The sequence below is a fragment of the Urocampus carinirostris genome, chromosome 17 (assembly GCF_059441175.1).
Source record: "Urocampus carinirostris isolate Australia breed hairy pipefish chromosome 17, RoL_Ucar_1.0, whole genome shotgun sequence".
Taxonomy (NCBI): Eukaryota; Metazoa; Chordata; class Actinopteri; order Syngnathiformes; family Syngnathidae; genus Urocampus; species Urocampus carinirostris.
Window position 1 is genome coordinate 11,283,189 of NC_142365.1, and position 16,571 is coordinate 11,299,759.

The 16,571-nt window shown below is 43.2% G+C and overlaps 1 protein-coding gene across 5 annotated transcripts in view; it reads right to left on the reverse strand.

Annotated features, from left to right (window-relative positions):
• The window catches only part of cadm1a (cell adhesion molecule 1a), a 424,802-nt gene that overhangs the window by 67,049 nt on the left and 341,182 nt on the right, over nucleotides 1–16,571 (reverse strand). For all 5 annotated transcript variants that reach the window (XM_088320581.1, XM_088320580.1, XM_088320578.1 and 2 more), the window contains exons 5-7: nucleotides 15,201–15,338; nucleotides 6,323–6,481; nucleotides 1,648–1,744 (exon numbers count right to left, since the gene is read on the reverse strand). In XM_088320581.1, coding sequence (XP_088176707.1) covers nucleotides 1,648–1,744; nucleotides 6,323–6,481; nucleotides 15,201–15,338 — 394 coding nt within the window. The remainder of the gene's footprint in view (nucleotides 1–1,647; nucleotides 1,745–6,322; nucleotides 6,482–15,200; nucleotides 15,339–16,571) is intronic.

The following is a 16,571-nucleotide window of genomic DNA, read 5'->3' on the forward strand; positions in this document are numbered from 1 at the left end:
TATACACCCCCCGATGTGGTTATTTCACCCAGGTGATGGGCTCTCTCTGCAAACATCACGTCAAAAAAAAAAAATGTTTGGAAACATAGAGCAGATGAGGTGAGGACACGTGGGCGGGAAAGGACAGATGATCGAGTCGCAATCGTAGCAGGAGAGGGACGCGTCGCTTATAAACAGTTTCCGGATATAATGCGTGAGTCAAATAGTGGGAAAAATCCAATGAAGGTGGGTCACGCTTTTATTGGTGGTTGATAGGGACCAGAACTCACCCACAACATGCGAAATACCACCAAGTAGACCCATGGCCCCATTTTTAACATGCTCTCTACAATAGGCGATTAGGTATAGTGGATACTTGTGGATGTCCATTTGAAGAATTTTTTTTTTTTTAAAAAAGCTCTTTTGGCCCCCGCTCTCAGTAGAAGTAAGATCGGGAGTAAAAAAAATTCAGCCCGACCCGACCCGAGACGCGGGTATAAAAGCCCGAACCCGCCTAAACCCGACGCATTAACTTGATTTGATAAATGAACCAGAAATAAACCTGAAGCTTTAATTTGCCGCCAATGTAAACACGTAGACCAACGAGTGCTGGTGGAAAACATCGAAGCGCACAGGGAGCGCAGTTGCTGTGTTTTGCGGAAACACGTTTAGCATTCCGGACGCTAACGTGTAGCCACCCGGAGCTACCCGAAGCAATCCGGCTTCAGCGCCGCTATACAGAGACACGAAAGCCTGGGGGAATCGGAGAGGAGGCGGACTCGCTAACACGAGGTGGTGTATCCCTGGACACAAGAAAAGATTTCCATCTGCTGCAGGGATGTCGAACTTTTGGACTAGCGTGTGACGACATCCTCTCCGCAACAAGCACCCCTAGGGCATCATGTTAATCTGTTAATAAACAACGGGGAAGACTGCTGGAAGTGTGAATTTCCCTACGGGGATGAATAAAGTATCTATCTATCTATCTATCTATCTATCCATCTATCTATCTATCTATCTAGCTTTACTCTGGCCGTGCCTACTTCAGCGGTGAACTGTGTGTTTTGGATGAACTATGCAGCTTGGCTCTTGAGTCTCTCAAATAAAGTGTGCACTGCAAGTGCAGAGCCAAAATAAACGGTTCCAAATTTGATTTGTTGGCCACTGCTCTCTGTAATAGTTGACCAGGGAGAATGAGTTGTGGCAGAATAAGTGCTTTTCATTTTAGGCAAGAGGCAAAAATAGCCGCCACACATGGAACACATTTTCTGTCTTAGACCTCACTCTCAGCAATAGCCGACCAGGGATAATGGATCACGAGCACAACTGTGTATTTCATTTAATGCATTTGCTTCTACCCCTTTTTCGAACATATTATGAAATAATATTTTGTTGTTGAGTTATTGTTTTTGTTCTGTTTTTATTTTAATGTTTTCATTCATTCATAAGGCGGGTACGCCTCTTGAAAAAGGACAAGGCCCTGGTAGCAACAATTTGCGACTTGGGACAATGGATCTTGACCGCACAAGTGCGGTTCCGTTTTCGGTGGGCAGATGGCAAAAAGCTGCCAGGCCCAAAAACAATGCGCTCTGCCGGCCACTGCTCCCAAAAGTAATGGATCGCGGAATATTTTTTATTGCTGAGTGTGTAAAGGTGTGCGTGTCGTACTGAGGTTTTCCTTTTGCCCGACACGTCAGCTCCAGGGTTTCGCCTTCCCTCGTCAGGCCCAGAGGAAATTCAACCATGATCTTCACCTCGGGCTTGTCTGTAAGAAAGAAAAATATAGAATAGTTAGAAAAAGTGGGCCAACATCGCCTGATATGCATGTTTTTGGTATGTGGGAGGAAATCTGAGTGCCCGGAGGAAACCCATGCATGCATGGGGAGAACATGCAAACTCAGCAGAGGGGACCCTGCGGTAGCTGGAATCAAACCGTGGAGCTGCATGCTAACCACCTAGCCGCTGTACACCAACGAGAATCTGAGTTTTGCCTTAAATTCTGGGAGGAAGTCTGAGTGCTGCTGACGGGAACTAGTTAAGGTGCTTTGGATACCTGGTTCAAATGCCCTCTGGAGTCCCTGGTAAGGTATTTCAGTTACATCCTGGCAGCATGAAGCCATGTGGATGACTCAGGAAATGCTGGAGAGACTATGTCTATTGAATGGCCAGGGAAAGCTTCGGGATTTTGCCGAATAAGCTTGACGGAGTTGCTGGGGACCAACCCGAGATGCCTCCTGGACTCCCTCATGAGGTGTTCTAGGGCATGTCCGTCCAACAAGACCCCATGGACAATCCAGGACATACATAAGACATTATTTCTCTCGGATGTCCTTGAAAATCTTCGGGATCTTGCTGAATGAGCTGTATGAAGTGGCTGAGGACCATATTGGGTTCCTTCTAGTTCCCTGGTGAGGTGTTCTGGGCATGTCCCTCCTGCAGGAGACATCAATGACAACCCAGGACATACCGGAGTGACTATTGTTTGCAAATGGGCTGGGAAAATCGAGGGATATCTCCTGATGTGCTGGACGAAATGACTGAAGATCTCCTTTGGATACCTCCTGCACTCCCTGATGAGGGGTTCTGGACATGTTCCTCCTGTTGAAGATCCCAAAGACAACCCACCACATACTACAGTGATTATGTTTCTGAGATGACCTAGGAAATTCTCGGGATCTGGCCTGTTGAGTTGGACCAAATGGCTGGGGACGACCATTGAATGTATCCTGGACTACCTGATGAGGTGTTCTGAGCATGCCCCCAAAGCAGAAGACCTGAGGACATACTTAGGAGATTAAACCTCTTGGATGGCCTTGGAAATTCTCGGGATCTCGCTGAATTAAGTGTCTGGGAACCATCCTGAAGTCTATGGAGAGGGGTTCTGGGTAATTACATCCTGCAGCAAACCCCAAGTACAAACCAGGATCAACCGGAGTGGCTATACCGCTAAGGTGGCCTGGGGAATTCTTGGGATCTGGCCTTGTGAACTGAACGAAGTGGCTGGAGATCATATTTGGATGCCTCCTGGACTCCTTGATGAGGTGTTCCAGGCATGTCTTTCTAGCAAGTCACTGACAACCCAGGACATACTCTCTTTGATGGCTTGGGAAATTTTGGGTTTCTTGCTGGACAAAGTGGCTGGGAACTACCCTCAGATGCCTTCTGGATTTGCTGATGATGTGTTCTATGCATGTCTTGTTGGCAGGAGACCTCGAAGACAACCTAGGATAAGCCTATGTGCCTCAGGATCTCCCCGGATGTGCTGCAAGAAGTGGCTTGGGATCATCTTTGAAATAGTGCCAAAAGTGTGTTTTCAATAATCAAGAACAAAGTGACGGACCAAAAATAATGAAAAAAAAAATCAAGCAGCAATTGGAGTCAGGGGCATCGTTGATTAAGGACTCGGTATGAGCTCCCAACCCCGTTAGCGCAGGGTGCAACTTTCACGCACTGATTACTGATTGCCAGGCAATCTCATTAGCATTTGAATTGCCTTCCCGTGCACGGCCTGTGTTTACGCCTCGTGTCGTTACCGCAAAGCTAAGAAAGCTGATGGTCTGGGGACGCCATCAGACCCGTTCTCCTCACGCGTGAGCAAATGAAAGCCATTTGGTCGGGCCACCTGCTTGTTTATCTCCCTTAAGGTCAGCCGGCTGTGCGGAGACGGATCGCGCCCGTCTCGGGCCCCTGTGCGCAATAACCCAAATAATTCAGTTAGCATAATGATAACGGCCCTCTCGCATACAATAGGCGCCGTTTCATTTCCCCCGAAGTGGCGGTGTGAGGGTCCCACATCGCCGAAGCTACCGGAGCTATTAAAAGTAAATCCAAGGAAAAAAACAAGGTCGATACCGCGGTGGAAACGGACCCCGGCGGTTCTGTTTTCTTTCCGACCTGTTGATTGTCCATCACAGCCCTTGACAGGGTGTGATTTGGACGGATTGACGGTCGGATGGCGTTTGATGCCGACAAGGTCAGAACTAAGGAGGACCGATTCTGCCATACATATAAATACATGTATAAATAAATCAATAGTCGGGGTTGGGTAGGGTAACTTTAACTTGATTACTTTCAATTACTTTTGGATTACTCAAATACCAAATATGGTAATAAAAAACAAAATAATCTAAATATGAATAAAATTACTAAATTTTGTGCAGGCTTAGGGAGTAACGTAATACATGGAATGGCAAAAATGATGTCGGCAAGCTGTTTGGATTTCTTTTCATTTTGTTTCTGTCGCATTTTATGTTAGTTTTGCCGGAGATCAAAGAGATCAAAGCCAGGAGAGAAAGCTTACCACGTGTTGTGAGTCATCATTTTATTCATATTTAGTTTCTTTTGTCTTTTGTTAGCATATTTGGTATTGGAGTAATCCAAAAGTAATTGAAAGTAATCAAGTTAAAGTAACCCTACCCAACCCTGTCAATAGTGTACTTAAAAATATATGCCACATAAATGAATACATCGTTTTTAAGAATCTTGTCGTGTATTTCGTCTTTTTTTTTAATTTTTGTCAGCATTTTCTTCGTAAATTCGTCATTAATTTGTTGGGTATTTTTCACAACAATATGTTGTTTAAATGAGGGGGCGGGTATCATTGGCTGAGCTTTTCACCAATTGGTTGATCTGTATAATAAGTGATAATTTCCTCTCTGATCAGGTGGAAAGATCAGGCTACTGGGCCGCCTCCTAATAAATAAATGAATTAAAACATTCACGACAAAATAAATGACAAAATAAATAAATTGCACTTATACATTATTTAGAACGCAGTATTACAATTGCAGGTATTAAATAAAATACGTGTGTAATTATTTTTGAGACAAATCTGTCCCCGTTGGACCCCTTTAAGATAAGATAATCCTTTATTCGTCCCACAATGGGGACATTTCTTTTGCTACAGCAGTAAGACAGTTAATAATCAACCTACATCATCGGTGCAATTCTGACCAAATAAAGCGAGAGTAGCAGTACGAGTTTGAATAGAGCCAGAGAAGATTTGTATGGTGAGTAGCGTTTATAGAGTCACAATACTATGATGACGATTTTTTGCACCAAATGCATATGTTGACTATTTTTTGCAGTATGATGAAATGAAATGAAATGATTTGCATTTATATAGCGCTTTTCAAGTCAATGACTTCCCAAAGCGCTTTACAATGTGCTCCACATTTCCCAATAGCGGCCTTGCAGCCATGTAAGGCGCTAACCTGCTTATTGGGGGTGTTAGGGGTTCAGTGTCTTACCCAAGGAAACTTAGGACATGTAACACGGACGAGCCGGGATTCGAACTGGATCCTTTCATCCCAAGACGAGCGCTCCTGAGCGAATTTTGTGTAAATTATAACTATAACCTTATCCTCCTTGTTTTATAACCTTATCTTCTCTGTTCCTTTATCTTCTTGTTTTTTTACCTCACTGTGAATGTGTGAAACTGGAGTGTCATGTCCAATTTCGTTGTCACAATATGTTAACCCATTTTGTAACAATGACAATAAAGGTATATTCTATTCTATTCTAATTTACAAAACCAACATGCCCAGTTGTTGTGCGTATGGGTGGACAAATCACAATTTTAAGAAACATAATATTTTGGGCAAGGGCAGCACGGCGGCGCAGTGGTTAGCGCGTGTGCGGCACAGTTCTGAGGTCATGGGAACCTCCTGCGTGGGTTCAAATCCAGCTACCGGCCTTCCTGTGTGGAGTTTGCATGTTCTCCCCGTGCTTGCGTGGGTTTCCTCCCACATTCCAAAGACACGCGTTTCAGGTGAATTGGACGGTCCAAATTGTCCCTAGGTGTGAATGAGCGAGCGAGTTGTCTGTCCCTGTGTGCCCTGCGATTGGCTGGCAACCAGTTCAGGGTGTCCCCTGCCCACTGCTCGAAGATAGCTGAGATGGGCTCCAGCACCCCCGCGACCCTACTGAGGATAAGCGGTGCAGCTAATGAGATGAGATGAGATGAATATTTTGGGCAATTCCCAGGAAAAACGGCTTTTTAAAATAAGAGCCTGTTGAAAGAACTGACTGGACTGAGGACATCTTTAGGAATGTCCGTGTTTGTGAATGTCAAATTCTGAGGCCACCAGAGAGCATGGTCATTTTAAAGGAAACCTGTTTCTTTTTTTTCTTCATTAAACGCGTACTTTATCGAGTTAGACTGCCGAGCAATATGGCAACAATTTTAAGCATATACAAGCTTTTCACCTACATTTTCATCATTTTTCAAACTTTGTAACTACACTGTTTAAAATCAAGTATTCAAGGGTTTTAAGCACCCTTATGAACGCTGTTACAATTTTGTTATTATTGTTTTTTAAATTTTTAAGAGAAAAGTCCTTACACTGAACTTCGAGATACTTCTGCACTTGGAAGTCTTTGACGGCCGGGTGATCCACGATGCAAACCACTGGGATGCCGTCGTCCTCTTTGTTGACGGTGAAGCTCAGGCGGCTGGTTACCGTGTACATCCTGTCGTAGGTCAGTTCAACTTTGGGTTTTCCTGTTCGAAAAACGTAAAAGAACATTTGAAACTGTTAATGAAACAGGTAACAGATGCCAACATCTGAGACCTTACTGACCGAAAAATCGCTAAATCTTCCATGTTTTGAAGAAAATACAGAAGAACAATTATGATGTGAGGTAAAACGAAAAATGACTAAGTCGAATTGTTTTTTTTCACAGATAGATACATACGTTTGAATTTTTATTTTTTATTTGAAATGAAATTATCTGCATTCAAGTCAATGACTTCCCAAAGCGCTTTACAGTGTGCTTCACATTTCCCAATAGCGGCCTTGTATTGCAGCCATGTAAGGCGCTAACCTGCTTATTGGGGGTATTAGGGGTTCAGTGTCTTACCCAAGGACACTTCGACATGTAACACGGACGAGCCGGGATTCGAACTGGGATCCCTTGATCCCAAGACGAGCGCTCTACCTCCTGAGCTACTGCCGCCCCTTATTTGATTGAATATATTCTTGAAAAATAATTCTAACATTTTTATTTAAAGGAAATATTTATTTGCACCAAAGTTTAAGCTGTCAGACACTCCAAACAGAGAGTTTCACTAACCAGGAACGGAGATGGGACCCAATTGCGTTCGTTTTACTCAGTTTTTATCAAGAAGGAGAACAGGACTTGCATCCACGATCCTTTGATTTGTCGGTCACGGGTAGCAGATAGCAGAAACACGGAAGTGGCACTTCCGTGTCGAGCAAGGGTAGTCGTTGACAGCAAAAAACAGGTCGATGGCCGGGGCGGAGAAGCAAAAACATAAACGGGTCCAGAAAAGAGGTCCCCAACAGGTATTAGACAGAAAACAAGGCAAAATCGAGTAGGAGAGTCACAAAAGCTTGCCTAGCTGGGAGCATGGGTTCGCAGACGATCTGACGGGTTCTTTCAGGAAGGCAGGAGTTTAAAAAGAGTCCAACAGCCAATCAGGGACCGTGGCTGTTGGCGCCAACGGGGCAGCCACAGGTGCCCCGCATCAGTAATCATGACAGAGAGAAGACAAGGATTGATTTTGAAATTGCAAGGAGGACTGGGAGAGAAGCCTTCAGGTAAGGAATTCCCACCCATTCTAATTCCCTCCACATGATCTTTTTTCATTACATCGCCAAAAACAGATCTACCCTAAATGTTGTGGGAATCAAAGAATATTAACATGATTGGCCGACATCACCAATGATGAAATCGTCCCAAAAAAAACGAACAATAGTGTACAGGAGTGTTCATTTTACCTGTGAAAAGTGATGGGTCCCGGGGACGCGCATGCTCAAAAATCTATGGGTCCCAACAGAGATATATGGGTCCCCAAAATGTAGTGTGCTCCATGCCCTTACAAACTGTCGTATTTTCCCTTACAAAATAAAAAAAAATATTTTTTTTAAACATGTTTATTCATGTAGTTTAACATATTATATTGTACATGTGTTTCCTTATATCATATATATTGTTAATGAACATTTTGTTGTGAGATACTGAGTTGCTCGACATGAATGAGGTTTACTATAAAAAAAGTTTAAAAATGAAGTCGCTTGGACGTTCACTGTAGAAGGAAAAAATACATGCAAATATAATGAAGTAGAATAATACATTTTCTGATTCAAATTATGATTTCATTTTCTGCATTCAATTATTGTTGGTAATATACTGATTAAAAGGGATCACCACAAACCTGTCCTTTTTCATTTTCTTCTTTTATACTTACTTTTTTTCTTAACTTCTTTATACAACATAATCATTCGTAATATAATGCATCAAAGCTGCTCTTTAATGAGTTGAGCCGAAAAAGCCGGTTCTCTAAAAGAGACGGACTACACAACTCGAGATCGGCGTGCAGACGAAAACTCGAACCGCGAGACCAAAACAACAATGGCGGATCTGCCTGAGGAAAAGTTTGGAGTGCGGTAAATCTTTGTTAAAAAATGATAATGACAATTTCGTGTCAAAAAGGTTGCGTCCCGGGGACGCACGTTGATTTGACATGATGCGTCCCCAGCACAAATAATGCGTCTAGGACGCAGGGACGCGGGCAAACACTGGTGTACATTAATAGTTCAAATAACGAACTGGCCTCCTATGCAGGTGTCCAAAATGAAAACAGAATAAACTTATCCACCGATCCATTAACGTCACCACTTATACCCTGAGTGTGGTTGCGGCGGAATAAACTAATTCTCAAAACAAGAAAAATTATATTTAAAATGAGCTGGGGCAGAATATTTTTTGCAAGGCACTGTAGCAGCTAACCCACTTCAGCAGCTTTGTATTTGGAAGAAAAAAAACAAAACACCGATTTTACATCTCTTTTGTGATGTCACGGTCCTCGAAACCCTGATCACAATAGACCCAATCAAGCACAACGCGCGAGTGGCAGAGTTGCCGATTGAAGTAGCGTTAGCATTGTGCTACGTAAGCCGAGTAATTGTGCTCGATTTTTGTAAATAAGTTCTGCTCGGCTGAAGAGACCGTAGCCTTTTTTTGGATTACGTGTAGCTTTTGTTGGCTTCTTTATGTGGGAGATCAAAATAAAAGCCGCCGGGGGAGAAGTGGGAAGTTCCTGGCGCGGATCCCACTTGCGCCCCCTCCAGGTCTCGTCGGACCGACTTCTGAAGGCTCCCACTGCCTAACATTTGAACCCGGAATCGAATCTGACAGTTTCAAATACATCAAAAGAGGGAAAAGAAGTCCGCAGTGAATTGCAATTGTGATATTGAGGCTATCCGGTGCACAGGATACAACATGAGTCCGTTCTGAAGGTAAAATTGCTGTATGGCAAGGGAGAGAAACCTATGTTAATGCGACTTATATATATTGTATACGCAGGGTTGGGTAGGGTTACTTTAACTGGACTACTTTCAATTACTTTTGGATTACTTCGATACCATATGTGCTAATAAAAGACAAAAGAAACTAAATATGAATAAAATGATGACTCACAACACGTGGTAAGCTTTCTCTCCTGGCTTTGATCTCTTTGATCTCCGGCAAAACTAACATAAAATGCGACAGAAACAAAATGAAAATAAATCCAAACAGCTTGCCAACATCATTTTTGCCGTTCCATGTAGATAGATAGATAGATAGATAGATACTTTATTCATCCCCGTAGGGAAATTCACACTTCCAGCAGTCTACCCCGTTGTTTATTAACAGATTCACATAATGCCCTAGGGGTGCTTGTAGCGGAGTGGATGACGTCACGCTAGTCCAAAAGTTCGACATCCCTGCAGCAGATGGAAATCTTTTCTTTGTGAAAATCCAGGGATACACCACCTCGTGTTAGCAAGTCCGCCTCCTCTCCGATTCCCCCCGGCTTTCGTGTCTCTGTTTAGCGGCGTTGAAGCCGGATAGCTCCGGGTAGCTACAGGTGGCTACACGTTAGCGTCCGGAATGCTAAACGTGAGCCACGTGTCCGTAAAACACAGCAACTGCGCTCCCTGTGCGCTTCGATGTTTTCCACCAGCACTCGATGATCTTATTTGGTCGTGAGTTCGCATTTACCATGATTACGGATGGTACCGAAGACTTATAACGCCGCTAGCCGCTTCACTAGCTCCGGCTCTTCTTCCACGATAGGCCCCTTCATCACGCCGGCATGAGAATTCTTCAGGGCAAGGAGTTGATTCCTTGAATAGACGCATTTTTTGTGCGCTAAAACCCATGTCCATAGGATAGAAATAATCCATAGTGTAGTTGTCAAAATGGGAAGAAAAAACACCGAAGATAGGAGCAGACAATAAAACAATAGGGCAGCTGCTGGAAAAGGCAGCCGCTCGTGGCAGCGCCGCTTGTATTCCGTTACTCCCCAAGCCTGCACAAAATTTAGTCATTTTATTCATATTTAGTTTCTCATCTCATCTCATTAACTGTACCGCTTATCCTCATTAGGGTCGCGGGGGGGCTGGAGCCCATCCCAGCCATCTCCGGGCAGCGGGCAGGGGACACCCTGAACTGGTTGCCAGCCAATCGCAGGGGATATTTAGTTTCTTTTGTATTTTATTAGCATATTTGGTATTGGAGTAATCCTAAGGTAATTGAAAGTAATCCAGTTAAAGTAACCCTACCCAACCCTGTTATATACGTGTTTATGATTAAATACATGTAAAGCCATCATCATCGGGCAGCACGGCGGCGCAGTGGTTAGCGCGTGTGCGGCATAGTTCTGAGGTCGTGGTAACCTCCTGATGTGGTTCAAATCCAGCTCCCGGCCTTACTGTGCGGAGTTTGTATGTTCTCCCCGTGCTTGCGTGGGTTTCCTCCGGGCACTCCGGTTTCCCCCCACATTCCAAAAACATGCATTTCTGGTGAATTGGCCAGTCCAAATTGTCCCTAGGTGTGACTGAGCGAGTGAGTTGTCTGTCCCTGTGTGCCATGCGATTGGCTGGCAACCAGTCCATGGTGTCCCCTGCCCACTGCCCGATGACTCTACTGAGGATAAGCGGTGCAGCTGATGATGAGACATGTAAAGCCAAATCAAGTCATGTTTATTTGTACAGCCCTTAATCACAAAAAAGTCTAAAGGAGCCACACAGACAACAATTACACCATCCCCTGATCTGAAACATACATGAGGGCAAGGAAACCTCAAAACCTCAGGATGAAGTAAATGAAAAAACCTTGAAGGTAATCCCCCTTCCAGGATGACAAGTCCAAAATGGATGTTGCAAGGGCATCAACAGAAAATACACAGACATCAAAGACATGAAAATAGGTACTAACAGAATGTCCAGTTGTCAGCTTCCTGCCTCAAAATCTTGACCGATGCAACGGGTTCTACATCTAGAATGTACATCATCATCTAGAACAAGGGCCTCCAATGTGGTGCCCCCTAAAAAGTTGATGTGCCCACCTGCCTCTACTGAAAATAGCTCACCAGTGCTGGGTCACTGAGATTTTCTTGTAAAATGTTTTTTTTAATTGGTTGACTGAGTCTGTTTAATGCTATTTTTAATAATTAACCCAGTAGAAACATAGTGACAACATAGTTGTTGTTTTTTTATATTGAAATAAATAGGAATGAGTGGAGAGGTATTGTAAAAAGGATAGTGGGATGTTTGGACGTGTTCTAAGGGATGGGCAGGGCACCTGTATGATGCGGCAGGGGTAAACCAGTGAAAGCTGTCGGGCCCTGCTGTTGAACAGAAACGTGTGTTGTGTCACCCTGACCAGAGTGACATGGCCGCTTTCTGGTCTCCCATTTCATCTGGAGGGACGAAAGCATGACCGACTTAGGTGCCGAGGTGCCTAACTTGTTTGGGTGTTTGGGCTGGCCATGGTCCAAACATGTTTGTGTGTGTTTTTAGCTATTTTTTCCCTTTTTTATTTTCTTTGTTATTGTATGTGTTTGTTTTGCTGTCTGTCACCCCTCTTGAGGGATATGACCAAGGTAGATGGATATATAGATAGAAATAAATTCCAGTTCATGGGTTTTACGGACAAAAATAAAATTCTATTCAGGTAGTAATAACAATTTTGAGCAGCTAGTTAAGAAAGTAGAATGATCTTTTGGTGTAATGTATTATCTTTTTATTGATTTATTTTACAGGGAATAGAAAAAACTAAATTCAAATTTATGAACAAAAAATAGCATTTTTTTTAGCTAGGTAGCTCTTTTCCTACCTTTTTAGCAATTAAGCAAGCATTATTTTGCATGCTATGCTTACCTTTTGGGCTAGTTATTCAGGTAAATTTTGGCCTCCCTTTAAGCTAACTATCTACCGTATTTTCCGCACTATAAGGCGCACCTAAAAGCCTTTATTTTTTTCAAAAGCTGACCATGCGCCTTATAATACAGTGCGCCTTGTTTATGGATCAATATTAAGTCGCAAAGTCTTGCAACTAATGCAGCAGCCACCGACTAGATTTCCCCCCGAACGCAAAGTAGTCCGTTGTGTATGCTGGGATTTATTTACCGGCATTTCATTGGCTAACCAAAGTGTCAATCATCATTTGAATCGATCACTATTGGCTAAAGTCATTCGGAGGTAAAGGGGGCGGATCCTTTTTGTCATTTACAGGCTCGCACAGGCTAAAGGGGCAAAACAAAGCCTGCAATTGGCCGAAAAACATGTGTCAATCATCAGTTGAATCGATCACTATTGGCTAAAGTTATTTGGAGGTAAAGGGGGCGGATCCTTTTTATCATTTACAGGCTGGCGTAGGCTAAAGGGGCAAAACAAAGTCTGCAATTGGCCGAAAAAGATGAATGTGAATAGCATGTTGAGTTGACGGCATAGAGAAAACAGTATTTTACTATTCTGTACTGTATTTGTAAATATTTTACTCTCCTGGATTTACTACACTCACGGATATAAGAGGACCATGGTTGCACATTATATTGAACACAACGACTTCGGTGAGCTACTCCGGCTATATATTTTCCCTGTATCATGTTTCAGACTGAACTCGATGTTTCTGTGATAAGCGGTGCAGATAATGGATGGAATGGAGTGTCTATTTTTAAATTCAACTCAATTCCAAGTGTTTATTGTCATATGCACAGTAAAGTTGCGTGCGAAAAAAAATAGAAACTAAGGAATGTGTGGCATTTCTTGAATCCCAAGACTTTAACCTTCCGAATGATATTTGGAACGAGTGACATCGTACGGACACCGCATCCGCACGTGTCTGAGACACGTATTTGCTTCTTTGCAAGCTTTGGGAATGTTAAGGGGGTAATAAGTTGGACTGAACTATCTGACTGTTCTGTCGACGTTCCCATTGTACCGCCTTATAATCCGGTGCGTCTTATGTATGTCAAATATAGGACCAAAAACTATTTTTTCGGGGTGCGCCCTATAACCCGGTGCGCCTTATAGTGCGGAAAATACGGTAGCTTTGTTTTTAGCTTTCTATCTGGCTTTTTACTCTTGTACTGTATCTGGCTATCTTATCCCCTTTCAGTTTTTATTGGTTAACCTTTCTATCTAACAGTTAAGCTACCTTTTTAGCTATTTAGCAAGCCTTCTAGCCAAGTTGCTATTTTAGAAATTCATGTGGTAATGAGTAACAAATAGTAGCTTGACGCTTAAAAAAGGTTGAAGACACCTGATCTAGAATCTAGTTGAACCTTTTTTACCCGAATGCCATGAAAGCAAAAATATTTTGATATTTGGGGAGGGGGAGAGCCACACGATATATTCGAAAATTGAACAAAACCACCAAACTTGCTCTCCAGACAAAATATAATTCTTCAGCACATTTCACTGTGTGATGTTTGATGATTTGATAAAATCTATGACATGATAATAATGCCAGAGCCTGTCTCCTTTATCAATATACAACTTAAAATTTGTCTCACGCAGTTACTGAGTGTCGAGGCTCAATTTTTGTCCTAAATAATTATTTCAAAACAGAGTGCAAGCAAATTTCTTTGTAAAAATGTCACAAACGAGGATACCATTGTATTTACCTTCACTGCCGACGGCGCTTGGCAAATAGGAGTGCGCCCTTCCTGTCCTGTGTAAAGCTCCGCCCATTCCTAACGCTTACCCAATCAAACTGCTCTGGGGGCTTTGCTAGAGCTTCTAGGTGAAATGTTTGTTCTGCGTTAAAGTTTGTTGTGTGGCTTTCATTATAAAGTGTCTAAACAATGAACATAGAATATTTAATGAGATTCCATATACAGGATTATATAGCGATGTGACACTTTGACTGTTAACTGTATTGAAAATTATATAATGGACCGAACCCTTAGGAGGAAGAAACTAATAACGAGAACTAAGGCCAGCGGCCACAAATTTTAGATCCAAAGTATAGACACAAATTTGATTTTATATCGTTTCCGGGAAGACGGAGCTAGACATGACCAAAATTGTCTGCAAACTTTGTTATGAAAAAGATCGATGGACTGCATGTGGCCCGCGGGCCGTAGTTTGCCAACCTCTGACATAAACGAATCACATGGAATGTATTGTTTGAACATCGTTCATGGTTTATTTTCCCAGAAGTTTATGATTTCAGTTACTTTTTTTTTTTTTTTAGTAAAAACATTAAATCGCAATCATCAATTCAATCGATTAGCAATACTTGTGGAATCACAATTATCGAGAATCGCGGTATAAATCGAGTCGGCGCCTTAGTATGGCCATACAATCGAATCGTGACCGAAGCATATCGTCCCACCCCTACACCTGCTCCTTTGGCGCCAACTGCCTCGGAATCTGATTGGCTCCCTGTCACTATTTAAATCCACGTCTATCTGTCACCTGTTGTCAGTCCGTCTGCGAACCTCAGTTTACTCTAGGCAAGCTTTTTTCGACCCTGACTCACTCCTGTTTGTGCTCCAGTCTGTTCCCCGGCTTCGACCTGTTTTTTGATCTTGACCACGTCTACTCTCCTCTCCTGGCTTTCGACTCGTTGCTGATCCCGACCACGTTTTTTGCTCTGCTGTCCCGGCTACTGCCCCTTTTTTTTTCGCTCCCTACACCACCATCGCTCGCCACGGAAGTCCCACTTCCGCGTTCAGAGCGACCGGCTTCCCGTGCCCAGCGATCACCGGATCGTGGGTGCAATCCTTTCCATTCTTCCTAATAAAACTGAGAGAAACGTAACGCAAGTGGGTCCTGTCTCCGTTCTGGTCCTGACAACACCATAAGATGACATTTCTGTAATAATTGAGTGACGGGATTCACCGGTAACGGCACGGTGTGTTCGATACACCTTTGAGCAGAAGCCGTCGATGGCAAGTAACCTGACAAAAATTTGAATTTTACCTGGAAGTTCCTTATCGCCCTTCAACCATCTGATGGTGGCGGCCGGTTTGCTGCTCATGGCCGTGCAGGTCATCTCCGTTTGGTTGCCTTCGCTGAGGACTTCGTCGCGGGCGTCAATGATCGGGTTACCTGGAGGCACTAAAGAAAGTACAACATAAATAAAAAATCCAAGAAATACATATATTAATAGTTTTAAGAAAATCTGAGAAATTGTTAACCTCTTATATGTTGCTGTATTGACACACCTAACTATATATGGCTAAAATTAAGCTCCTCCCCCTTATTGATAAACAACATAATTTGATTGATTGACAGTGATTAATGAAATAATAAAAATGAAAATTCAGGAAATTATTGTGAGCCTCTTCTGCATTGTTGTTTTTCGTAATAAAGTTCGAATTGAGATTTGTTTGGTAGCCAAAACAGCGGCACATTGTAACTTCCTACCATAAATGTTAGTTATAAATAGCATGCTTCCTTCTTTTTTTTTTTTTTTTTTTAAACCCCGAAATAATTACTTAATTATGGCGATTCGTAAAAAATATTAAAATACAAAAATGTTTTGAATTTTTTAGATATTCATGTTTTGGTAATTACATTTTAATGATCTATTTTGCTAACAAAAACAGGAGCACATCATAACTCTTGACCAAATGGTAGCAAAAATTAAGCTCCTCTCCTTATTCATGGACAAAATTATTTCCTTGAATCACGGGGATTGATAAAAAATAACAATGAAAGTTTAGAGGAATGTTATGAGCCTCTTAGAGGAGTTTTTTCCTGTTGTCTTAATAATAAATCAATTTATTTTATTATTAGGGCAGGGAAGGAGCCCGAGTTGGTGCGGCCCGTGGTGAGAGGCGCAGAGCCGGTGTGGGCATATTAATTGCTCCACGGCTCGGCGCCTGTACGTTGGGGTTCACCCCGGTAGACGAGAGGGTAGCCTCCCTCCGCCTTCGGGTGGGGGGACGGGTCCTGACTGTTGTTTGTGCTTATGCACCAAATAGCAGTTCGGAGTACCCAACCTTCTTGGGGTCCTTAGAGGGTGTGCTTGAGAGCGCGCCCCCTGGGGACTCCCTCGTACTGCTGGGAGACTTCAACGCTCACGTGGGCAATGACAGTGAGACCTGGAAGGGCGTGATTGGGAAGAACGGCCCCCCTGACCTGAACCCGAGTGGTGTTTCGTTATTGGACTTCTGTGCTCGTCATGGTCTGTCCATAATGAACACCATTTTCAGACATAAGGGTGTCCATATGTGCACTTGGCACCAGGACACCCTAGGCCGTAGTTCGATGATCGACTTTGTCATCGTTTCGTCGGACCTGCGGCCGCATGTTCTGGACACTCGGGTGAAGAGAGGGGCGGAGCTG